General features: G+C 31.4%; 1 protein-coding gene across 1 annotated transcript in view; it reads right to left on the reverse strand.

Moving 5' to 3' along the window:
• LOC115882532 (tyrosine-protein phosphatase 99A) overlaps window positions 1–26,650 on the reverse strand; it is a 291,693-nt gene that overhangs the window by 153,470 nt on the left and 111,573 nt on the right. Inside the window, exon 4 of the mRNA XM_030900649.1 lies at window positions 22,418–22,453. Coding sequence (XP_030756509.1) covers window positions 22,418–22,453 — 36 coding nt within the window. The remainder of the gene's footprint in view (window positions 1–22,417; window positions 22,454–26,650) is intronic.

The raw sequence follows: 26,650 nt of genomic DNA on the forward strand, positions 1-26,650 counted from the left end.
ATCGAGACTGGCCAGCCCTGAAAATATTTGCACTTATTTATGACTCACCCTATATTATAAATTTGTTTTTAAAAAAACATATATAGAGGATGCATGTCTAAGCTCCAAACGGTATGATATTATATACTTTTGGTCCAAGATAATAGATGCTGTGTTGTGTACGTGTTCTTGCTGGTTTAGGCAACTGGACATTTTTTTTTGTTTTTATTCCGCGTCTGATAGAGATGATTCCATTGAGATAGTTTTGCTCTATGGGTCTAGTGTGTGATAAGTAAATCACGATAGACGACACAGAGGAGCTGTTTAATATCCAGAACATAGGATTACAATATTTTTTTATTTAATCAACTGAAAAATTGTTTTTGTGTTTTTCATATGTATTTTTAAATTGTTAAATAACTGTTCAAGGGGTAAAGTAAACATTATCGCTACTAAAAAACTGGACCATTTAAATTAAAGCCTGTTTGAAGCGTTGTTTAGTTTATAAAACGATCTTTTTACGTTAAATCGTAAAAATTTACCTTGATGGAGAACTTTATGGGAACGCACAAATGCCAGGTGTTTTTATTTTTGTGATCTCTCTTGTTTATTTTAATTCTAAACTAATTACTGCCCTAACAAAGCCCCAGTTGTTTGGGTAAAGCAACATTTTTAGAGCTATCTAAAAAGTTTTGGCTAAGTACAGAATCCCATTGGAAAATGCGCAAATCTAAGAAGGTCGTATGCATATCTAACAATAATAAGATCTTTAGCAATCAAAGTATGGAAATTTCAACAATATGACAATCACTCATAAAACTCTCCAATGCAGGTATTTTCAACCTCATACTTGACTGCACTCAAGTTCTTCACGGGTTCTCCATAAGTTCTTCAGTAGTTTTAGGGTTTAGATTATTTCATACTTGAAAACGGTTATTGATACTTCTGACCGAAACGTTGAGCAAGCAAAATTAATGAAGACAATGGTAGTCCGAAATTCTTTTAGTTTCAATAACTAATATACTTAATAAGCCTACAATTAAGAAGTAATGCTCACGTTTTACGAATTAGGCTATAAAAATCTATTTAAGGGGATATAAATCATATCCAAAATGCCTTTTTAAGTGCTTGTAAACCGCCGTTAGATAAAGAAAGAAATTACTAACTGTAAAAGATATCTTTTTTACCGATGGGCTCAAAAAGTGAGGTGTGGGGAAAATAAAACGACTTTATACTATCAAGAAATCGCAGAGTTTCTTTAACTAAAAGTCATAAAATTCAAGTTTTCAAGCCCAGCCGAAAGCCACAAAAAAGATTGGCAAACAATGCTGATAAAAACAAAGAAGGGATTTTCGCTTGGCACGAAATTTTTGAACCTAATCTTCTGTTTTTTTAACTTGAAAAGGAAAATAGTGGGTGGACTACGATTCCATTTCAGGTCTTCATATTTTCTATTTCTATTACTTCGTATTTTATAAATATTCTAATCAAGAAAAAAATATCAATACAATTATTTTCATATTTGAGAATGTAGATACCTTTAAAAAATTAAATAATGTGTATTTATTTTTTTTTTATTATACAGGGTGAGTCTTAAATAAGTGCAAATATTTTCAGGGGTGATATATTTCGGCCCCAAAAACACGTCTATGAGGATTTTTCGCAAAGAAAAGATGTTGAAAATCGTGCATTTTCTTTTAAATTTCCCTGTAAATTTTTCGAAAACTTTGTAGAACTGCCTGTTCACCGCAAATTTTCCCACGGTATAATTTCTTAATTTTTGATATTACCGAAATACAGGAAAATTTAAAAGAAAATCGTGCATTTTCTTTTAAATTTCCCTGTATATCTTTCGAAAACTTTGTAGAACTGCCTGTTCACCGCAAATTTTCCCACGGTATAATTTCTTAATTTTTGATATTACCATAGTTACGGCTCTACTCCATGGTTACGGCACTAAAAGGGATGCAAATACAGAAAAAATCCGGTGGCTTTCAAAATTTTTTCAAAAAAAAATAATTTTTTTTAAAATGTTCAAACTTAAATATCTCGGTTATTTTGGACTTATCTGAAAAATGGTGAAGAGAAAATATGTTTCTTTTATTTAGATCTACCAGCCCTGAACATATTGGCACCTATTTAAGACTCACCCTGTATATTTTGTTATTTTCACCATCACTTTCAATTTATATAATAGCTCTAAACAATCTTTTCCAATACATTTTCAGAAAAATAAAACTTATCTACTCCAATTGTTGAGCAGAGTACACTCTCGTTACAGCTAAAAAGAATTTCAATTACTTTTTCCTTTCTGTCTTCTTGACTTTCTAAAGTTATCTTATTAGTGGAACGCGATAACTTAAAATAGTGTGTGATATAAAGTGAACTGTCAAGAAATCTATTTTCTTAAATGAATAATAAAACTGCAGTTCTGGCCCACAAGGAAAGATTGGCTAGTAACAAGATAACTGAATTACACCGAAAAAACAACAGAATAATTTATATCAGTGTCAGAATATAGCAAGAATGAGCATTATAATTTATTTTTTAAACTGAAAAACATTAAAAAATATATTAGAGTTATATACAGGGTGGTCCGAATGGTATTCTGGAAACTTCGGCAGCACATTTTGCAGATAAAATGGTTCGTTCAATTTTTTCAAATTAACTTCAGAACTAATGCCGATATTTGGATGTAAACTGGTTTCTGTTTTTTTTGACATAGGAAATTTGATTTTGATGTCAACATGACTTAGGCCATCACCTACATGCTTTTGAACTGTTTTAATGAATAATAACTTATCGCCCGAACCTGTATTAAACTACAAAGTGAAAAATACATATTTCCGTATTTTTTTACGTAAAATAAAAATCTCTGGTAAAAAGCGCTTTGAGTAACCAATTTTGAAGAGCACTCGGCTACACTTTTTTGCTAATTTGATTTTAATGCATCATATTTTTCGTCTTAAAAAGCTACACCTTTTGGTAGCCAAATAAACCGGAATATCGATAACGGTCATATAGAAACAGACATTTAACAATGAGAAAACCCAGAAAAATCCAAGCGTAATTTGAATTAAAAAACGCTCTCTTTGAACATTTACCGTTTTCGGACACTCATCTTTTTTCCGTGTGCTCTTCACTTGAAATGGAAATTATCAATACATGTATGTCATCACTGACGAAAAAATGATCATGTTGACTACATAGTTTTTTGGCTGAAATGAAAATTTTTGGAAATTTTTATTTCTTTTAAATAATCATAATTTTTTTCTAGAAAAAAACATGATAAAACAGTTTCTGTTGAACCTTTGTCACAAAAAAGTTATAGATTGAATATTTCAGTCTAATAACTATCTAGTAAACATGTTTAATTTTTGTCAATAATGACATGTATTCATTATTTCGTTTTCAGTAGTTTAATACAGGTACGGACGAAAAATTTTTACTCTTCAAAATCAAATAGGTGGCGCCCCTACAAGTAACGACATCTATTCTTATGTCAAAAACACATAGGCACCAATTTTTATCCAAATATCGACCTAAGTTAGATTACAATTCGGACCACCCTGTATATCATTCCTTTATGTAAAAGGTTCATTAATTAATTAATTATTGTAAAAATATTTCTGTAGATTGGTTCAGAAATTGATATATTTTTTTCAGCAAAGTAATTTTATTTAACAAAGAAATTAAATTCCTCGGGATTTTTCTTTTTGTGCGGAAACAAAATTTCATTTTTATATTACCATGAAAATGTGCTTTATTCGTCTAAGAAAAATACCCTTGGAGTTTAAAGACCAACTGATAAAGATTTACGCTTACAAACCGGTCGGAAGTAATGGTTTTTGCTTGATGAAGGGTTAGGTTCCTTTCTTTTTCTCTCAGAATATCAGGCTGGCAAAAGTTTATTTTCCATAGTATCTGTCAACATTAAAATAAGGAAAACCTGTTATAAATTATAACATTTCTAAATTAAAAAATGATTATTTATTGAATAGTCTTTTTTACACAATGAAAATCTTCCAATGAAAAAAATTTCTTTGAATTAAGAGTAAAATTAACTTTTATTATTTTAGAAAATCAATAAAAATATCTTGATTGATACTATATTTCTATTAGTAACAAAAACTATTGAAGAAAACACAGATCCTCTATTCAGTAATTTAAAAAACGTTTCTTTTGAGTTATAATTTTCCTGGATTAAAACTTTAATACTTATTGAATATTCATTTAAGAAAAAGATAATTTTTTTATGAAATCAATTGATTGTAATTGTATGACGTAAAATTCAATTTATTGGAGCTTACTGTAATTTTAATTTCAAAAGAAATTTAAATATTCTATTATGTTCATTTCAAATATAATTTATTTGAAGATGGAAACGTAACGAATTATAATAGTTTCAAATTAAACTACGAAAAGATTTAATTAACTTTGGAGTATACTTTTCATTCCGTCTAATTTATTATGTATACATACGATTTAAATTTTCTCCATTTTTTTGTTACATTTACTTCATGTTTAAATTAGCAACTCTGCACCTCTGCTGAGAATTAAAACGCTAATAGTATATTTAAATGAATTGCTGGGTCTAAAAATTATATAAAATACTGATAATTAAATAGAACCCGAATTAATATTTTTTAGATTTTCTAAAATAAAAAGTCTAATAGAGGTGTATTTACTATGGCCAGAAAGAAGTTTCATATCTGACGTCTAAATTTAGCCAAAAAGCGAGCAGATAGAGAGTCACGTAAAATAGACACATAATAGACGCCATATAGACTAGTCTGCTAGCTTTTATTTTCTGGGTTCTTTATTTACTACAACAAAACATTTTAAAATAAAAGCCCTAAAAGTGTAAAAGCCGAATGGGGATAATTATTTTTAAATTAATTAAATATACTGATAGATAATTAAACTGATCAGTCGAAACTATCAGTCGAACAAAAGAATACGAACTTCCACTAGCCATAGCCTTTATAGACATGGAGAAGGCTTTTGACTTGATCGATACATACTAAGGCAATAATAGCGAATCAAGGTATTGACAGGCCTTTTTTGAAGGTATTCAGAAAATGTTTTCAAGAAAAATTATGATAAAATTAAAAGAATAAAAATTTATCGCCTCAGTCAAATAACTATCTAATCAACATTTTTATTTTTTGGCAATAATGACATGTATTGATAATTTACATTTTCAAATATCTTGAGAACGGTTAGTCATAGTGATTTTTGACAAGAGACCTTTGTTACGTAAAAAATGGCGGAAATGTATATTGTTTTCACCGAGGAGTTTTATACAGGTAGAGACGAAAAGTTATTATTCTTCAAACCAGTTAAAAATATGTAGGTGGCGCTCCCTACAAGTAAGTGTCATATTGACATCGAAATCAAATTTATCATGTAAAAAAACACCCAGACACCAATTTTCACCCAAATATCGAGATTAGTTTAGAAATTATTTGGAAAAACTTAATTAAATAATAAAAATGAAATTTCTACACCCTGTATCTCCGAAAGCAAGCAGAACATCAATATATACGAATTTTTTTGCTCATTTTTATGGATAGAATATGTTGGCGATGTTTCCCGAATACAATTCGGACCACCCCGTATAGTAATATTTAATAAAGCGAAAATTTTTAAATGAGTTTCGCCCCTGGATCGGCATAAAGTAAGTTTATCTTTCCCATCTACAATAATTGCTTCTATAGGCACAAAAAGAGTAAAGGTCCTGAACGGGGTATCCAAAATGTGTAAATGGCACGACGTATTTTCCACATGATGTTTTGATTTAATTTTATGTTATGGATCAAATCGAATGAAACACAATATTTCTTTTTAATTAAGCTCTGGGTGATATAGGTTTGATTTTTTATGGACGAAAACGGCGCTATTGTGTCCCCAGGCTTTTTTGGCTTCCGATCCCCTTTTATATCGATACTCTTATACAGAATCAAGGGGTTAATAATATACAGAAGTGTGCTGGGGTGGAAATATATATGAAAAAAAAACGGTTCCAATATTGGAAAAATTTTATTGGGCTAGGTTTGGAAAATCTGCGCGGTTTAGACGAACAGACTGGGATAAAGTGATTAAATTAAAGTAGAATATAAGTTGATTAGAACGCCTTTGCCAGTAGAAACTTTTAAGTACGTTTGTCGGTTGATTAAAACTTTAAAAATATTTTTTGAAAGCGTACGAGACAGTAAAAATGTCTGCTCTTTAAAATTTTATTCATTGATGTTACGTTGAATAAAAACCGTGAAAAATCAAAGATTTTCCTTGATTTAAGTAAGAACAATCTTCGGTTTATCCACGGGGTTTTTAACAGGACACTGTCTCCTTAACGAGTACCTCAGCATATTGAAGTTGAGAAACAACAGCGAATGCAGATTCCGCGGGGAAATGCGGAAACACCAGAACTCCTCATCACTGAGTGCGTAGAGACGACAACCATTCGAGCCATAGACTTTGATATGACTGATATTGGAAATGGAGAACTACCCTCTGTAAAACTGTGTCTGATACTGGCTTTTGTCCAAGCCCTGAGACTGTATGATGAGTTATTTACTTACTTACTGCCATTTACTCGTTGACGAGTATTTGACACGCATCAGAAGATGGTTACGCAAAGAGTTTTCTTTCATGAGCTTTTCTGTGACTGAAAAGCCCGATACGTGATGTTACCTCTCTTCCGCAGTCCGGACATTCAAAAATCTCATCACTTTGTTGCCTCTTTACCTTTTGGTTGTCGTTGTTAACTGAGTTTACACTTCTTCCATTGCGTTCTATTGTGCGCCGCTTCCTCCCACATACTTATCCCCTTTAAGTTTTCATGGAAAACATCCTTGTATCTTTTGAATGGTCCACGCGGTTTCCTCTTACCCTCGACAAGTTCACCGTAAAGAAAAGATTTCGGTAGGCAGTTTTCTTGCATCTTTCATTCGTGGCCAGCCCATCTTAAGCGAGATTTAGTAATCATGACTTCAGCGCTCTCGCAGCTTGCTTTTTCAAGGACTGATACGTTTGAGACATTGTGGTACCATTTGATTCTTAACAGTTGTCTAAGGTGTCTCTGTTGTCTAAGGTGTCTCTGTTGTTTAATGCGCTCGTGTGCGCGGTACGGCACCCAGGTTTCGCTTCCATATAACATGGTGGGGATTATTTATATGAAATGACTATATTATTATGAATTATGATGATGAGTTATAACTCAAGAAAGGGGGGCACTATAGATCTGTAAGATCGCGGTGATTAACGTCCCTCCCAAACATTCTACATTCTACGTTAAATAAATATTAATTATTCTTGGTTAATTTGTGACCATAATAAAGTTTGAAATAAACATAAAGAAAAATTTGCAATATTCTAATATTGTTTAAAAAAATTAAAAGACCTTTCGTACTTCTACAAAGGCATCAAAGCAATTTTGTTTTCTTTCCATACTTATAGATTCACCGGAGGTATTTAAAAACCATTAAAGGTACACTTTACGCTCCATAACTTTTAACAACCTCAATTCGTTCGTTTAATAAAAGGAGGAGAGTTCCTAATTAAAAAATGCGTTTAAAAATTATGACGTCGTATTTTAGGTTGTTTGGGAGAAGCGCTGTTAAAACTCTTTTTGCACTTTACCAGTGGAAAAACTATTAGTTGGGAAGATTTGGGAGGACTTTTGATAAAATAAAACAAAATAAAATGACTTCTAAAGTTATCTTTAGAATTTTTTCACTTTTTAGTGAAAAAATTATAACGTTTTTATATATATAAGATTACCTTTCAACATCTAATATGATATGGTATGGTAATAATAAATTTTCTAAATACGATTCTTCTTCCTATAAAGCCACAATTTGCCAGCACATTAGTTATTATTGCAGACTGAACAGTACCTTATGGAATGGTATTACTTTAAGTAGGTATATACCCCCAGTGTGTGCTTTAATTAACAATAATTATAATTACCATACCGTGTGCGTCTCAAAAGTGGCTCACACCCTATAACTTTTTTATTTTTTCAGATAAAAAACGAGATTTGTTGTGTTACTATATGACATAAATTAGGATTGATTGACGTATTCCATTGTTTTCGGCCACTTCCTATTTTACCGGAAATGACTCTGAATAGAATGACATATGTCAATTTTTGATATTATCGCTTAAAAACTCGTATTTTAAATCAGAATGCTATGGTTGTTCTAAAAACCCTAATTTTTACTAATTATCAAGGAGACTTGAAAAAATAGATGCTTTTCGTTTCTTGTCCTCGCCTTAATCGTATTTTTAATCATATCTCAATTTTTTCAAATGGAACGAGGGTGGCTCATTAGCAAATTTGGAAAAAGCACGAATAATTTGGTACCACACACTTGGTATTGCGTGTCAAAATGTCGTTATAAACCGCGTGTTACAATTTCAAATAAACCATATGCGAAAATGTGTCAAAAGTTGACATATATGATATGTCATTCTATTCAGGGTGTCATTTTCTATCTAATAAAGTAAAAAAAATACCGTGTGTGCCATTTAAAAATCAAAAATTGTAGTCATTTCCGGTGAAACAAGAAGTGATCGAAAACAATTGTATATGCCAATCAATCCTAATTTTTTACTATTATTCGTTTAAGTAACATATAGAAATTAGTATTTTGATAAAGTAATACTACAGTTTTATCTCGATAACTTTAATTATAATGTTATATTTTCCTATATATTTTTCACTTTTGGAAGTGTGTGTTTTTGTGTATGATAATAGTTTTCTTTGGTATATACAGTGTGTCCCAGAAATAAATGCAAGTATTTTAAGGGGTGGTAGATCTCGATAAAAGAAACATATTTTCTTAAATACTCAAAAAATTTTTCAAAAAATTCCGAACTTTCAAAAATTTTTTTTGCGAAAAAAATCTCATAGGCGTGTGTTTCTGGGGTTGAAATATACTTCCAGTTAAAATACTTGCACTTATTTCAGGGACACCCTGTATATTGACAAATCTACTACCCAGTTCTCCGAATAATTCGAGCTGCCTTCGTGAGGGAGTAAAATAAAAAAAGCGTTACAGAATGGTCAATTGCATTACCGTATTTTGGCTGTGCGCTAGTCATCAGTGCAGTGCATTCAGAGAATAATAGAAATTAGTAGGGGAATTACTGCATCTATCGAATAATCGTTGCGTACTGGTTGAAACACCAGAAAGCAAGATGGTAATCGGGCGCTTAGATAAGTGGGAATAGACAGCATTATAAAATTAGAATTTCAATACTAAATCGATTTAGGGATAATAGAATTCATTTTAGACAAAACGTTCCATCTCTTATTGCCTAATTGTGGGGAATTACAAAAATAAAATAATTTTTGAATGTTCTCTATAACCACATAATCTTTTTTTAAAGATCATAAAAATGAATATTGTCGGTGAAATGTGATAAACTGCTAACTCCATTATTCCTAATTTTACAGGAGAGCAAAAAAAAACGATACAAAAATATATGTACACATGTAGGAAGTATTTTCATGCGTTAATATGATAAAGACATAAGAATTTTATTTGCTGGGGAACAATAAAACTCAATATTTCGTGTTACTTAATTTTTTTCAGACACAATAGGGAGATAGGAGATATTCGTCTTGCAGAAATAAGAAATAAAATTTCTGGAGATAGCAACCTATATTTTTTGAAATTTTGAAAATGGAATTGAATATTACCCAAACAGATTTAGAAATAATCAATTAAATTTAAAAAATATGATATTCATAACCATATATTTATAATATCTTCAGTCTAGAAGCAAAACATACAAGTCCAAAAACGAATAAATTTTTAATGCATTTTTAAAGAACTGAAGTGGCAGCATTTGGGACTTAATGAATATGAAAATAATTTAAAAATTAAACTTATAATTCTTAGAAGATATGGTAGAATCCTTCCATGCTTATCCTATTTTTTTACAACGGTAGTAGACCGAGCTTGGAAAACAGTGCGGTCATTATTGGATGAAAAGCCGGCCCCCTTTATAGTTCATTATTTATTCTTAACAATATTTGCTTTTGCATTGCATTGTTTTACCTTGCATTAGGGTAGTTCCCTGACTTCTATACAGGGTGAGTCTTAAATAAGTGCAAATATTTTCAGGGCTGGTAAATCTCGATAAAAGAAACATAATATTTTCTCTTTACCGTTTTTTCAAATAATTCCAAAGCAACCGAGTTATTTCACTTTTAAAATTTCCAATTTTTTGCTAAAATTTTGAGAATCACTGGATTTTCTTTCTTGTAAATTTAATCTACTACCTATGTTGCCATATTTCAAACAAAGTATGTTTTTGAACTAAAAATTAAAAAAAATTCCAATTTTTTTTTAAATTCCAAATTTTCAAAAAAAAATCGCGCAAAAAAACTCATAATCGTGTTTCTTGGGTCGAAATATACTACCCCTAAAAATATTTGCAGTTTTTTAAGAATCACCCTGTATATAATAGGGAAAAATTGAGCAAAACGTAAGGTGAAAAAATACGCAAAAAAATCCACACGGGCTCCTCCTTACATTGCCACCCGGGCCCCTATGGCCTAATGCGACCCTGGACCGACGTACTGTACTAAAGAAACATACGAGTAAGAATCTGTGTGTTTGCTTTAGCGTGATCGTAACAGAAATTACGGAGATAGCAGCATTTCGGTGGCTATTTTAGATCACTGGGAGTTAGCAGATATTATTGAGTTAAAATAGTAATTTTTTTTAATGGGAAAAAATGTATTTGCTTTCCCTACTTATAGAGTATTTTTTTCTCTTTCTAATGGTATAAAAAAACATATTAACATAAAAAATGGAGTTAGCAGGTTATCACGTTTCACTGACGATATTACAAAGCATACATTTAATTATACGTCGGAACCAGTGTATGTGGATAGACGTACATATTACTTAATCCAAATTTAAAACAAATGCTCACAACCTGGAAAATGTATTCTAACATTATACGGTTTTTACCTGGAAGGAACTAACATGAATTTCATACGATGTAAATTAGGGAACCCATACTCATCTAGGATGGATAGCTTTATGTTCTAATAAACTCCCGTTTGTTTTACAAGGGCCTATACAAGACCTTAATTCTATTGGTAAGGTAGAGCTGGCATGTATCTGGATATTTTATTAAAACTGGATATAATTAAAACTTTGTTAATTAATATTAATAGAGATTTAGATTTTAGGTACGCTACGGTTAGAACCCCGCCTTTATATTATTTATCGATGAAAAGAAAGTTATTCTTTAAGTTCTGCTTCGAACAAAAATTCTCCTAGTGAAGCTTATTTTTAAAGAGAATGCAATTAAAATAACTCGGCGTAGATGAAACTTTTGGGTGTAATTAAGTACCCGGAGTAATATTCTTAAAATTAATGGTTTCCAAATTAAAAACTTGGCATCCGTCCATGATTTTTTTTCCGAAATAAATGTCATCTAAAATTCTAAATTTGAATTTTTATTTTATTCTGCTGAAAAAAATCACCACAGAAATTAAGGTATTTTTAAAAAAAATATTATATACCTATGTCATATTCATTTATGTTTTGGACAGTAAAATGTAATCCATCAGCATAATTTTATGTATTCTGAATATAGAAAATTAAATTAAATTTGATTTTCATAGATGATAGATCTCCACAATAACACGTATTTTAAATTAAATCAAAAATAATTTTAATTTTTGTAATTTATTGATTATATCACTTAACAGATTATTTAGTTATATAGAAATAAAATAACAGTGTTTATTAAGGGTGATTTATGATATCAATTCTGGTTATTATATACTTCTTGAATATACAGGGTGGTCCGAATTGTATTCGGGAAACTTCAGCAGCATATTCTACAGAGAAAAATAAATAAAAAAGTTCGTATAAATTTATTTTCTAACATGTTTCGTTTCGGAGATACAGGGTGTAGAAATTTCATTTTTATTTCGATTTTTTGAAAATAATATCTGAACTAATGTAAATATTTGGATCAAAATTGGTGTCTGGATGTTTTTTGATATAAGCAATTTGATTTCGATCTGAATATGATTTCTACCTGTAGGAGGTATCACCTACATATTTTTGAACTGATAACTTTTCGTCCGTACATGTATAAAACTACTGATTAAAAAAATATACATTTCTGTATGCCATTTTTTCCCTAAAAAAATTCTCTTGATAAAAATCTCTACGAGTAGCATCATTGATAAAATATAATTGATAAAAAATAAACATATTGACTAGATAGTTATTTGAATTTGGAAACAATTATTTTTTAATTAAATCGTATTTTTTCCAGAAACAATTATGATAACATTTGGCAAAAAAACATTTCAAATTTATGATTTTAGTCTAATAGCTATCTTGTCATCATGTTCAATTTTTGTCAACATGTTCAGTTTTTGTAGTAATGATTATGTCGTAACCGAATCCTAAGAACCATTACTCATAGCGATTTTTACCGAGATAGCTTTTTTACGTAAAAAACAGCGGAAATGTATATTTTTTTACTTAAGTAGTTTTATGTAGTTAAGGACGAAAAGTTATTACTCTTCAAACCAGTTAAAATACGTAGGCGGCGCCCCCTACAATTAGGAGTCACATTGACGTCGAAATCAAATTTCCTATGTCAATAAACTCACAGGCTCCAATTTTCATCCAAATATCACGTTAGTTCACAAATTAATTGGAAAAATTAGAAATAAAAATGAAACTTCTACACCCTGTATCTCCGAAACGAAGCATTACCCTACTTTAAAAATGTTTCGTATATAAAAACATATTCCTGAACAGATTCTTCTTCCTTGAAATTTATTAAAACAATGACAGAAATTTTATAACTTTATCGTCTTCTTATAGGTAATTTAAGTCTTTTATGAGTATATTTACTCTAAACACAAATGGCTCTTTCCAAACAATAAACAGCTTAATTTCTGTCTGGCAGATATAATTCAAAATTTTAATATCTAAGGACCTCTGCAGATTATAAATATCAAAATTTGTATTAAAATGCCACAGAGTTTTGGAAACAAGAAGGAGAAATTTTCCCTCACTTTACCTTTTCCTTTCGGGACAAAACGATCCAACTGAACCTAGAGATTTACGATTTCTGCATATTTTTAAGTGAAAAAATTACGTTAATTTACTTAAATCGAATTAATAATGATAAATTAAATATATGTTCCTAATTTTTTAGGGCATAAAATAATTTATCAGAAAAAAAAATTATCAGTATTTTCTTTGGTGGGGTAAACCCTAACCGTGTAAGGTACATGTCCAGTCCTCCGAGGAAGTACATCTGTTTTCAGAGAAATACCCTGTCCTCCCCTACAACAGGAAAATCCCCTTGTATGATGAGTTATGGACTGTATGATGAGTTATAACTCAAGAAAGGGGAAAGGGTACACAACAGATCTAAGGTCGCTGTGATTAACCCCTCTCCCACTCATTCTATCAGAAAGGTAACGGCTAAATTGTGCTGGTTTCCTGGTCGAAATATACGGGGTAAATCTTAAATAAGAGAAAAATACTTTTAGGGTATATTTCGGCCCAAGGAACACGTCTATGAGGTTTTTTTCGCAAAAAGATGTTGAAAATAGTGCATTTTTTTAATTTTCCTGTACATTTTAGAAAACTATTTTGAATTGCCTGTTCATCGCAAATTTTCACACGGTTTCTCCCCATGGTTACGGCTTTACTCGATGGCTAAAGCACTAAAAGGGATGCAAATACAGAAAAAAATCGATGGCTCTGAAATATTTTTAAAAATAAATCGACTTTATTTTTAATTTTCAAACTTGAATAACTCGGTTATTTGAAAAATGGTAAAGAGAATATATATTTCTTTTATCGAGATCTACCAGGCCCTGAAAATATTTGCACTTATGTAAGACTCACTCTGTATATAGAATTTTATTTAGTATTGGGAGTTAATGAAAACGGGGGTTTCTAAATTTAATGACATTTTCCACGAAACAAAATTTTCATTATTTTGTGTTGTGTTTATGTGTTGTTTTGATTATATGGCTTTTATAGCTAAAACTATAAAGAATAACTTTGTAGTAGTCTCGGTAGTAGTGTAGCTGGCGGATATAGCGTAATATTCATTCAGCTGAAGTGGCAATATCAGTTACCGTAACTACAATCCAATTTGCAAAAATTCTTGGCCTAAATTAAAATGGTTTATTATTTGACATAAAAATTGAATTAGCTTAGAAGAAAGGGGGAATAAATTCCCGAAATTTTTTTCAGCTTACTTGACCCGTAAATACTCGTTAAAAAGTGATTGAGATTATTCATTCGGTGGGAGATGTTAATTCCAGTGGCATCGGCCACCACGCCATCCAGAATACAGAGCTTAATCTTTTAATATTCAACCCGGACTAAAAATATGATTTATTTTATGCCACAATGCGTTTTTGGCTTTTGATTTGCTGGAACCAGAAGCTTGCGATAAAATATATGGGCCAAAGCGGTTTCGGAAAAAAACGACCTGTAAAATCTTCCCGAATTTCTATTTGACGTCAGCGGCCGCAATTTATAGGCGAATAGGAAATTAGGAGATTCGTTAATAGAAATCAATTGATTTAATTCTTTTTTCTCTTGTTATATTATGTTCTTATTCTTTTTTCTCTTGTTATGCTTTATCTTGTTATACCGTGCTGAAACTAAAAGAATTTCAGACTTTCTTTGTGTCTTTATTTATTTTGCTTACATAACGTTTCGGTCAGAAATATAACTGACCGTTATCAAGTGTGAAAACTACTAAACAGCTTATACAGAGAAGACCAGGCTACTAGTAACATAGCAAGTTGCCGGACGAATTTACGTTTACCCGTTTTGCGTTCGTACTCGAGAGTCACTGCCGGCTAGTCGGCTGGTAAGGCAGTACGCAGCGGCAGTTGTGCTTGGACGGGTCGGTCGTGACAGACTAGGAATATGACGCGAGGAGTGCCGTGTATTTATTATTTTCATTTTAAGTGTTTACCTTTACTTAAGGTAACATTTAAAATAAAAATACTTAAACATTTATTATTTGAGTGTGTTTACAAGCCAAAACTAAAAATAAATAAATTCTCTAAACCCAAAAAAAATATAATATTACTCTAAATAAAAAAAAGCTATAACAAGTGTTCAAAAAGACCACCTTCTTGTGCTAGACAGAAGCCTAGGCGGTCGTAAAATCCCCGTCTGACATTGGCTAACATATTAGGGCTAATAGTTTGGAAAGCCTCTCGTATTTTTACTTGAAGCTCATCCAGATTATTAGCCTATTATGACCATACACTTTAGATTTTACATAACCCCACAAAAAGAAATCATTGGGAGAAAGATCCGGTGATCTAGCGGGCCACAAAATAGTTCCATATCCACTAATTAAACGGTTCGGAAAAGTATTGTTCAAAAATCCTTGAACAATACGGGCATTGTGCAGGGCAACCACCTCAGCAATTTGATTACTTGAAAACGTGGGATTTTGATCCGCGGTAGCACAAACGTACACTTGCTTTAACTCCTGTTCTTCATTAATCAACACATCAGACTTTTTGTGTTTTTGTGGGGACACGCACCCATGTGTTTCAAAATTATTAATAACTCTTAATATAGTAGATAAAGTTGGAATTGACCTGTTTACAAAACTTTGTGGAAAAATTGTTTGTATATCCCGATAAGACCTATTTTGGAAATACCATTTTACAATTTGAATTTCCTCACGAACTTCATAAACATCCATTATTTTACTTAAAAAATAAATTTTACACGAGAACTGTCGCGAGAATCTACGTATTCTTTTTGGCTATTAAAACATGAATAAATACAAATTCTGAAACATTCTTATCACATATCGACCTATTTTTATTTTATCGCATTTTTTCGCCTGCTTTTTATCCGGCGCCGGCGGACGGGTATACGCTAATTCGTCCGGTTCTGCCTATGTTACTACTACGGTGGTCCGGTCTGTATACTAGAGCCGAGCATTCACCTGTGAACACTTTGGGTGCAGTCAAGCATGAGGTTGTCCACTAGGAATACCAGCATTGGTGCGTTATATGAGTGGTTGCCATATTGTTGAAATTTCCATACTGGGTTACAGTAGGGGGTTGGAACCGTAAAGTCCCATAACATTGACCGCTTTTGAACTTTATTTTGCAAAATCTTATTAACCTTAAGCGATAAAAATTAAACAAAATTGCCAATATTAGGGCTATACTTAAGCTAATAGACATATGTAGTCATTATTTCGATATCGTGAACATAGTCCCATTTTTTAAAAAAAAAATGCTTGGTGGTCAAAGTTACGACGTTAGAAGGTAACTTTGACCACCCACCTAAAATCTATGACAAGCCAATTTTGCCGTCGCGCAGAGTAACATTGACCGCTAAAAATGTTTTTAAAAAATGCGTTAGCTATAAAAAATACAAAAATCTGATTTAAAGTGAAAAAAATACAAAATATTTTTATTCATAAAATATCGCTTACAAACAAAACAAATTTCCCTCTTTATTAAATAAAAAGGCACTTAAACTTAACAAATAAAAAACCCTGCCTAGCCTTACGTCTTAAATAAACTAACTAAAAGGGAATTCTTTGGTTTAAACCGTAACACAATCAATGAGGAAAAGAAAGTTAAAAAAATTAACCTAAAAGATTATTTTTTTAAAATACCTATCACTCTATCTTTTGAGTCTTGTTGTGAAGTTCTTCAAAAACTAAATATCGTTTTCTCTCAAGAGGTTTTTTTAATTTTAAGACGATCTGTTTTTTTTCTATGATTGAGTGATCCACAACGTTGGGCCAGAAAAATTTTAAATTTTTGTTTCGCAAAAATGATAATTCTAAAATCGGATCATTCGCAACTACCTTCCCAACATAGTATTTGTTGCTGTTACACTTTGAGGAAGTCTTAAAACTGTCAAGTAAGTAATCATCAACCTCTATACACTCATTAATATCTCTATGGTATTCCTCAACGTCAATTTGCATTTCATTTTCTTTACTTAATGCCTTGAATTCACTTGTTTGTTTTAACTGGGTTTCATTTTTTTCGATTGCGTTAGATAATTCTGCCAAGGCTGCTCATCATCAGACGACCATTCTCTTTCTTGTTCCTTTAACTGTTTTTCACAATAAGTCTCCCAATTTTCATCTTCTGAAGAATCCATATAATGTATGTCTTCTTCAGAAACCGAAGATTGGTCGTCACTCTCATTTTTCTTTGATGACTTTTTAGGTCTTTTCTTCGTAGAGACAGTGGAACAAGAAGGCAGTGAAACCTGAGGCGGCTTGTTCAGCAATAAATCCTCTACAGAAATGCTGGCTCCAGCCTGAACATTAACTTTAGATCTGCGTTTTTTTGGGGCGTCACTATTATCGCCGTATCTCATGTTTTTTAACATATCTACTACTATTGAGGAAACCATAGTCGATGCGGGAGTAGAATTCTGGTCGTGATTGTTTTCTTGGGGTAGGCGGTTTAAAACTTCTTTAGAATTAAAAGGACTAATTCCGCATTTTTTAAATCCTGAAATTAGGTTTTGTGAATAATTGTTAGGCGCAACGACCTCTGTTAATTTTTTTAACAAACGTGGAAAGTGATCTTTTTGAATCGTTTGAGAATTTTTCTTTTGCGATTGCTTCCAATTGTCTAAAATCTCTCTCCATCTTCTTTTTAACGGACCATAGAAACCTACATCTAGAGGCTGGGTGAGATGTGTTGCGTTTTTCGGCAAACAAGCAAACGTTATATTGTTCCTCTCAGCTGAACTAAGAACCTCCTGAGTAAAATGACTTGAAAGATTATCTCCCAATAATACTACTCTTCCGTTTATATATTTTTTTACATATGGCACAAAGAGATTTAAAAACCAGTCAGTAAAAATGGTGGCATCGAACCATCCACTTTTACTTCGATTGTAACGAGTGTTCGGCGGCCCTCCTTCCATCCAAGTTAACCATATTTTTTCAGCTTTGTATACAACGTATGGTGGTATTATTTTACCGGCCGCCGATCCACAAAACATGATGGAGACACTAGATTTGGTAGAGTCTCGAATCCTCTCTGGGTACTTAACGCCTTTTTTAAAAATATATTTCTTTGTACCAGGATCGTCAGAGAGGTTCGTTTCATCGTAGTTAAAGATACGATCAGGGCTAATAAAGTCATTATTCTCCGTTAAAGTTATTTGTAAAGCGTCAAAATATGCCTTTATGGTATCTGGTGAAACCTGTGCTTTGGATGTTTTCAGGTTTTGACACATTCTAGATGACAACATATTTTCATGGCGTCTTATGAATTTGGTGCACCATTTTAACGTTGGCAAATTACCCTCTTGGAATTGAGGAACCTTCACACCTTTTCTATTAAGAAACTCGCTGGCTAAATGTTGCAAATCAACTCGGGAAAAAGGATATCCCCATTCACTAACTTTTAAAATGTGTGCTACCATGGCATTTTCTTCTTCCTTTGAAAAAACAAACGGGCGCCCAATTTTACCACAGTGCTGACTTTTTAACCTATTTATTATTGTTCCTTTTGAAATATGAAACTCATTGGCGGCTCTTGTTCTTGAGATTCGTCCTGATTTTATCATGCTCAAAACTTTGTCCAGCAATACTTTATCTTCCCTGTCCTCATAACGCCGATATTTTCTTTTAGGCATGTCTATAAAACCAAAAATAAAACAAAAATCAGAGTGGGAACCAGATTTTCGATTGACGTTATCATAACTTTGACCGTGGAAGTAACTTTGACCGCTGGTCAAAGTTGAGAACAGAAAAAAAAAGGTTATGTTTAAGAAATAAAAATCACCATTATCATAAACAAAAGAATAACAAAATAAAAAAAAGGTGGATTAGACTACTAACATACTAGACTACTTACCGCAAGGAAAGATTTGACTTATGTCTTTTTAGTTTCTCACCCACAATGGAAAGTTTTCGGACTCAAAATTTTCACGTGTTTCTCGTCCAATATTTAACGGTAACTACGCGTATAATTTCAAGCCGATTTGTGTTGACGGGGCATAACGACATCTATGGGTCATTAAAATAACTATTTGTATACAGAAATGACCAACATTATAGAAGTATGTGATGCTGTGGTGCATTATACCGGTCAGTGATCTTTTGGTCAATGTTAGGTGTCCGGACAAAATTAGGGGAGTTTACGGAACCTTTGGCGTTACAATAGCAAAATAAAACACTAACATGGTTAGCGAAACGCGCCTTCAAAGTAAAAGTAAATTGTTTTGGTGTATTGTGGTGAATTAGTGTTTCATTTTGCTTCCATACTTGGATTGCTAAAGATCTTATTATTGCTAGATATGAATTCGGCCTGAATATAGCCTAAATTTTGCTATACTTTTTAACATGTAGAGGACGTTTTATCTCCCCAATATACTACTCACCGCACTCGCAAGTTACCTGGTAGATGCACTCTTTCTTCTGTTTTGATGGTTCCGGTTTTGTTTTTGTATTTTCCCAAGTATAAAATGGCGAAAGTTTGCTCTACGTTCTTCACCACCCGTCCAGTAATGACGTAAAATTATGCTTATTCAAAATTCGCTTTTAATGTTTTTTGACTATTTCTCCAAGTATTCTAGAACGTTTTTCATCTTCTACTTGTAACAGAATATTTAATTCATTTTTATTTATTATTTCGCCATATATCCATATATTGACCTTCTTTTTATATTTATAGTCTTTAGTAACTAGTTTGGCCTATTTGGAAAATATACAGAAAAATATCCTTTATCCCTGTAGATTATTTCCTTCATAATACCACTAAACTATAATTTTGTTTCTTTAGTTGTGTAGATTATACTTACAAATTATTTTTGGCACGTTTAAAGTCAATATGACATTGAAAAAATTATTTCTTCTAAAATTATTTTTGGCAACAATAACGTCAATTTGATATGAACAAATTTAATTTGAAGGTGGCATATTTGTCATTGCAATCAAAAGGAATTCGCAGAAGCTATTGAAAATGAACATTTTACTTAATTTTAAGGAGTTCGTTAAAAAATTCAAATATTTTTTCCGTAAAATAAAATGGAGAAAACTTCTTCATAATTTTTTAAATTTACATGGGATTTTATATTTCCAAGTTGGCGATACAACAAACTATATATGTTTTATATTATTGAGCTTAAAAAACAGTTTTTGGTTTTTGCTTTATAGCCTAGCAAGATACTTAAAAGTAGGGAAATAAATAAAAAAAAATGATAATTAAGGAAGTAAAGGCTAGTATAAAAGCTTCTTTTAATTAAAATATATTGGTATCTGTTTTCGCTAATTAACTGCGAAAAGTGCTTGAATAAGTAATAAGGTATTGAGCCAATAAAGTGGAAAGTATAAGAGATCTTTATTTTTCCCAGAATGAAAGCTACACAAGACTGATTTATAGTCATTAAAATTTGATATAATAATTGCCCCTTTTTTCTCTTTTATATTTGCACTTCGTTTTTCATAAATAATTATTTGCGGTTTGTGGCTTATTTTTTTTGCTAGTTATAAGAATCATAATAATGTTTAGACAAATTAATTTTCTTTTTCAGGTGAGTGCTTACCAATATCTAGTCCACGTAATAATTGCATGTTTATTTGTGGCCTGTAGTCCAGTGTTATTTAAGGTAAGAGTATTCTCTATTTCTAAAAATCGCGCTTGTGGAAATGATATATTGTATCACGGGCTAAAGTCCTTGTTAAAATATACGAGAGTTTTCCATTTTATCTTCAAAAAGCGTGTAATTTCTTTTCAGACAAATCCCATGTAAAAGAATAGTTTCCAATTTTAAGGACACTATCGTGAATAGTGTGGATCTTACGGGATTGCCCTACTTACAGTTTTATTTTATTATATCGTTTTTCAACAGATGTGTTAAAGTGAAAACACAAATCGTTTCTTTAAACTCCAATTTGTTCAATTACCTCTCATTTATCTACATCTCGGCCGAATTCAAAGTATTTGTAAATTTTCATTGTTCAAATATTATATAAAATAAGAATTTCGTTAAAATTCTTCTACCAAAGACTCTTAAAATTTAGTATAAAATTGAAAATATCTACAAAATGGTTAACCAGATCCTATGTTTTATATTGATTAGCGATATCATACATACTATTATTACTAACTTATTTGCTTTCTTCATTGTTAGAGACTATGCATAGTAAAACAACCCTTGTACAGGGTGGCGATTTTCGTGTGTTTTATAGGGTTTTTCGTTATGAGTAGAAATACAAGGTGCGGTTTTCACATCACTTTGCTACTTTTTATGAAACTAAAGTTACACACAGATTTGTCCTAGTTTCATGGGTTTCTGAAATACTGGGCGAATTTGAAAATGTTGCATTATTTTACTCTCTTCGTATCTTGGTTATATTACTTATTGAAAAGATGAAAACTGAGTCCCGTAGAGTCGTAGAGTATTTTACGTAGAAAGCAGTGGTGTACCTATTTTTTCGCTAGGAGCTATCATTTCCGAAATATGACTGAAACATTTTTTTTAAATGGGACCCTCTGTATATTTTTTTATTTTATTTTCCTTATCATAAGCTTTCAAAAAATATAATATATTCTATACTTATTCTTATGAACAAGGTAAAAAATTGCATATTTTTACTTTTTAGCATAAATAAACTAAGTTTAAAGGGTATTATCATTTTATTTAATTTAATTAAAGCATATAATTTTGCTTTCCATTATGTTATCTTAATAAACTGCATTGAAAATAAACTTGTACAGCTTTTAGATAACACGTAGTCAATCAAACTTACTACTGATATTTTTAATGTACGTTTGCAATGATTTCTACACATAGAAACTAGCCTGGAATTGCCAGAAACCAAAATTTCAGGTCGAATAAATTACCTATTCGATTGTTTTGATTACCTATTTTAAACGGGTCGCCCCTGTTTAAAAGTTAAATAATAGATCTTTTGCCTTGTTTATGAAAATAAATTTTATATTTTTAGAAATCTTATAAAAAGGCAAATAACATAAAAATATAATAATACAGGGTATCACGTTTAAAGCAACATAATTTTGCGGCGTTTTTATAGAATATTCTAGGTGAAAAACTCTACAGGACTCAGTTAATTTTTTGATAAGTTTTAAGATACCCGAATTTTACTAAATTACAAACGAATTTCACCCTGTATTTTAAGAACAAAGAGGGCTAAGATAAATTTGTGTGTAGCATCTTTAGTTTCATCAGAAAGTAGGACAGTAATGTGAAAACCGCATCTCTATAGCTCTACTCATAAACGAGAAACCTTGCAAAACACACGAAAATGGAATAACCTGTACGATTAATTTTGTATTTTTTTATAACATCTAAACTAAAAAAAAGTAAGAATATTGCTCTTATAAGGTATAATATCTTACTTTTATCGTTTTATCTCAATTACTTACCTTTCATCTTCTAAATCAGGCCTCTCTTCATGTTTCCTGTAACAAAAAATAGATTATTTAAATGATTAGATCGAACACTTTAACGCTCTGATGATATTAAGAGAACGCTTTTATTAATTAAAGCGGTAATATCCGAGAAATGAAACTAAAAAGTAAGCTGGCGGTTATACGAACTTAATTAGTTTAAGAAATCAGTTCTCCTTCATCAAAGATAATTAGTTTTAGGCCGTAATATATCCATCAATGTGTGAATATTTAATGAAAATTGCTGTGAAGCTTCTTTCAGATTTTCGAATAAAAGTTTGAGACGAAAAATAAATCCAAAAGCCGAGCTGCAGTTTGATAAAACAACGAACAAAAACCGTTCCGGTGGTTTTATAAAATTAATTAATTTAAGAAATCTGTTGTGCTGCATCTAGGATAATTAGTTTTAGCTTGTAATATATCAGTCAGTGTGTTAATCTTTCGCAGACACCAGCAACGCGCCCTTGTCCATTGTTGTATGCGGAATTTTCCAATTTTCAATTAAATCCACCAAGTACAAATGCTGTCAACACAATTTATTAAAAATTAATAACGCCCTAACACCGTTGTAAATCATTTTTATAAACCCCTTTGTTTCGGATTCATAGTGTGTTTATATTAAAAACATTTTCGTAATTAGTTTTAATAATCCTTGTCAAGTTTTCAAACAGCTATCTTTCGCATCCATAAACCGAGGTACACTATAATCCCCACATCAAATTTATTTGTTTTATTTATTTGTTACCCATACACATACTCGGAATAGAAGCCCTAAAATAAATATATGGCAAATAAAATATTAAAATATTTTTAAATGTTAAAATTGTTTTTAAAATAATATCTAAATATAATCCAACCTATAAAAAACCGCCAGAGTTTATGGTGTATTTATTCTAAGCTTAGCTTTTACAATTTCAAATAAACTCGCAGTGTTCAAGCTGTAATATCATTATGTCACAGTCAGTTAAGATGAATCAAAAAGCAACCGGCATGATTTTGAATCGCAAAAAGACCTTAATCGCAGAGTTCTTGGCAGAAATCCATGCTAAGCATCACTTATAAGAGGATTTCCTTGGCAAGATATGAACGTACGAGTTGGAGACTTGGAGGTCTTATTAAACTTACGGCAATGCAATAATTTTAAATTTGATCTCATTTTTAAAACACAGGATAAAGATTCAATTTATATTTTCTACTATATGTATCCAAAAGTTTTGAATCTGTTTTCGAAATCGAAAGAGCTGGTCAAAAAGCGTTACATACATTGAATGTTTACTTCTTCTCTTAGAGTGGCTATATGACTTTCCAAAACGGCAATTTTGACAATCTCGAGACCGGATAAAAATATCCTTTAAAACTTATAACAAAGCTTTTATGTATACGAATAACAGTAAAACCTCTTGACTGTTAATGTTACTCTTGAAAATTGCTTTAGAATGCGATCAAAGAAAACATTTTTCTATAAATGGCAACACCGCTGTTATTTTAGGACTTCTATTCTATTTTCTATTTTAGTACCATTCTATTTTTTTTTTCAATCAATTCAATTCAACTAAAATATTATAAAACATAAACAACCCCTAAAATGGGGGATAAGGCCACTGATAATTCTATGCTTTTAACGTTCCAAATCTAACAACTCACACAAATTAATAACCCCATCAGTACCGGATTTTTATCCAAAAAATTTAAAAATAAAATCAACCCCTAATATAGGGGTTGACGCTTTTTTTGCCTCCCAATCCAACGACGGACGCCTCACTCAAATCGATACACCCACTCGTTCCAGATTTATGCCCAAAAACAATAAAACAACAATATCATCCCCTAAATTAGGTAATTAAACTATTGTCACTTAATATTCAATTTTTATATTTTTCTACGTGGATTTAAAAGTAGTATACATTGTGTGTACACTTTAAAATACTGACAATTAATTATCAATATTTTTGTTTAATTTGTTCATATTTATATCAATAAAACTAGCGTGTACCAGCGACTTCGTTCGCGTCGAATTAATCATTTGTAATGGTGATGATAAAGCAAAGCAAGAATTTCCATTAACATACAAACTGGATAAAATTTTCTCACATTTATGTCAGCATGAAAAAAAAACAATATGGCGATATTATTATATAACTTGGTAATATTTGAGTAACATCTCGTTGGAATTTGACTTTCGAAAAATCCGTTTGCCAAAAATAAGCTTTTTACGTCAAGCAGTTTAAGCAGAATCGTGGTTAAGAAATTACCCAACCTTTTAGAACACCCTGTATGATTTTTTAAAAATTTCAAAATATGTAAAAAAACCAAATAAATTATGCTAGTTCAAGGGTTTTCCCGAAAGACTAACAGGTTTTTTAAATAACAAAAAATATAGTAATATTTGAGGGGCGTTTTCACCCTCTTGGAATTTGAGATTCGAGAAACCCCTCCTTATCGAACCTCTACACCCCACAGTCAATCCGTTTACCAAAAATCAGCTTTAAACGTCAAGCAGTTTAAGCAGAATCGTGATTACTCAATGGTCATATTTTATGAAACACCCTGTATAAATTTATAAAAAATCTTAAAATATGTAAAACAACAAAATAAAAATATACGTGTTTAAGAGTTTTTCCGAAAAACTCACCGGTTTTAAATAAATAAAAAATATTTTAATATTTGAGGGATAGTTTCACCCCTTTAGAATTCGAGTTTCGAAAAATTCTACTTTTATCGAACCTCTACACCCTAAAGTCAATCTGTTTTCCAAAAATCAGCTTTTTTACGTCAAGCGCTTTAAGCAGGATCGTGATTAATCAATGACCAGATTTTTCGAAACACCCTGTATACATTTTTAAAAATGTTAAAATATGTAAAAAAACAAAATAAAATATACGTGTTTAAGCGTTTTTTCGGAAACTTGACCGTTTTTTAAATAAAAAATATTGTAATATTTGAGGGGTGGTTTCGCCCTCTTGGAACTGGAATTTCGAAAAATCCCTTCTTATCGAACCTCTACACCCTAGAATCAAAATGTATGCCAAAATTGAGCTTCTTACGTTGAGTGGTTTGAGCAGGATCGTGATTAATCAGTATGTCAGTCACTTAAGGATTTTATATATTAGTATAGATGTCAGAATGACATCAAAAAATCATGGGATTTTTGATTTTTTTTATCAGTTGCCTTGTTATAAAGGGGTAAAATGTATTAGTACTTATTTATGGCTCAATTATCTTTAGTTAATTAATTATCTTAATGTATATGATAAATTTTCAGGCTGATATAAACAACCCCATTCATAAAAGTAATTTACTTAATTAGTCAATAAGAAATTAATATTTGTAATAAGATAGAAACCGTAATACTGCATTTCTCTGAACAACTTCCTTAAGTTTATGTTTACTGCTGTGGAAAGTGTAAAGAAATATAATTCTTTATTTAAGAGAGAGGTAGCTGTAGGAAGTTATAAAATACTATTAATGCAGTGGGGGAAAAGAAAATAAATGAAAAGGACCTCGTCGCTGAAAAAGAATAAGTTTTTACTTGAGATAGTTTCTGTTTGTTTTTCTAGAAAAATATTAAAGAAATTAAGTAGGATCACTATCATTTATTATTAGCACGATTTTTTATGCTGCTTTATTGCCATGACAGCTAAATTTATCCAAAACCTTGTAGAATGCATGGGAGGGGGGAGGTTTAATCATTGCGACCTCACAGATCTATTGTGTCCTCCTTTCTTGAGTTATAACTCATCATACAGTCTCAAGGCTTTGACAAATATCTCCAATATCAGTCGTACCAAACTTCATGGCACAAATGGTTGTCGTCTCGGCGCACTCAGTGATGAGGTGTTTTGGTGTTTCCCTATTTTCCCCATAGAATCTGCATTGGCCGTTGTTTCTTAGCTTCGATCGTGTGGAGGTGTTCGTTGAGGAGACAAAACCCCCGTGACAATCCGAAGATTGTTCTTACTTAAATAAACGAAAATCTTTAATTTTTCTCGGTCGTAAGTTCTGAGAAATTTGTTCGAGTGTCTTAGACCGTTGAAGGATTCCCATTCCAGGTTATGGATGGCGTTTTTCAGGTTCTTGAGTTCAGATTTAAGTTGGTTTCTACTTGGGACGCGGTTCTGGTACAGGTAATTCACTTATTGCCTTCTAGCCATTGGTGGACTGGCACTCAGAGTAGGAGGACTTTATTATCTTTGCCTAATTTGTTCAGCT

The sequence above is a fragment of the Sitophilus oryzae genome, unplaced genomic scaffold (genome assembly GCF_002938485.1).
Source record: "Sitophilus oryzae breed Bouriz unplaced genomic scaffold, Soryzae_2.0 scaffold_177_pilon_pilon, whole genome shotgun sequence".
Lineage (NCBI taxonomy): Eukaryota > Metazoa > Arthropoda > Insecta > Coleoptera > Curculionidae > Sitophilus > Sitophilus oryzae.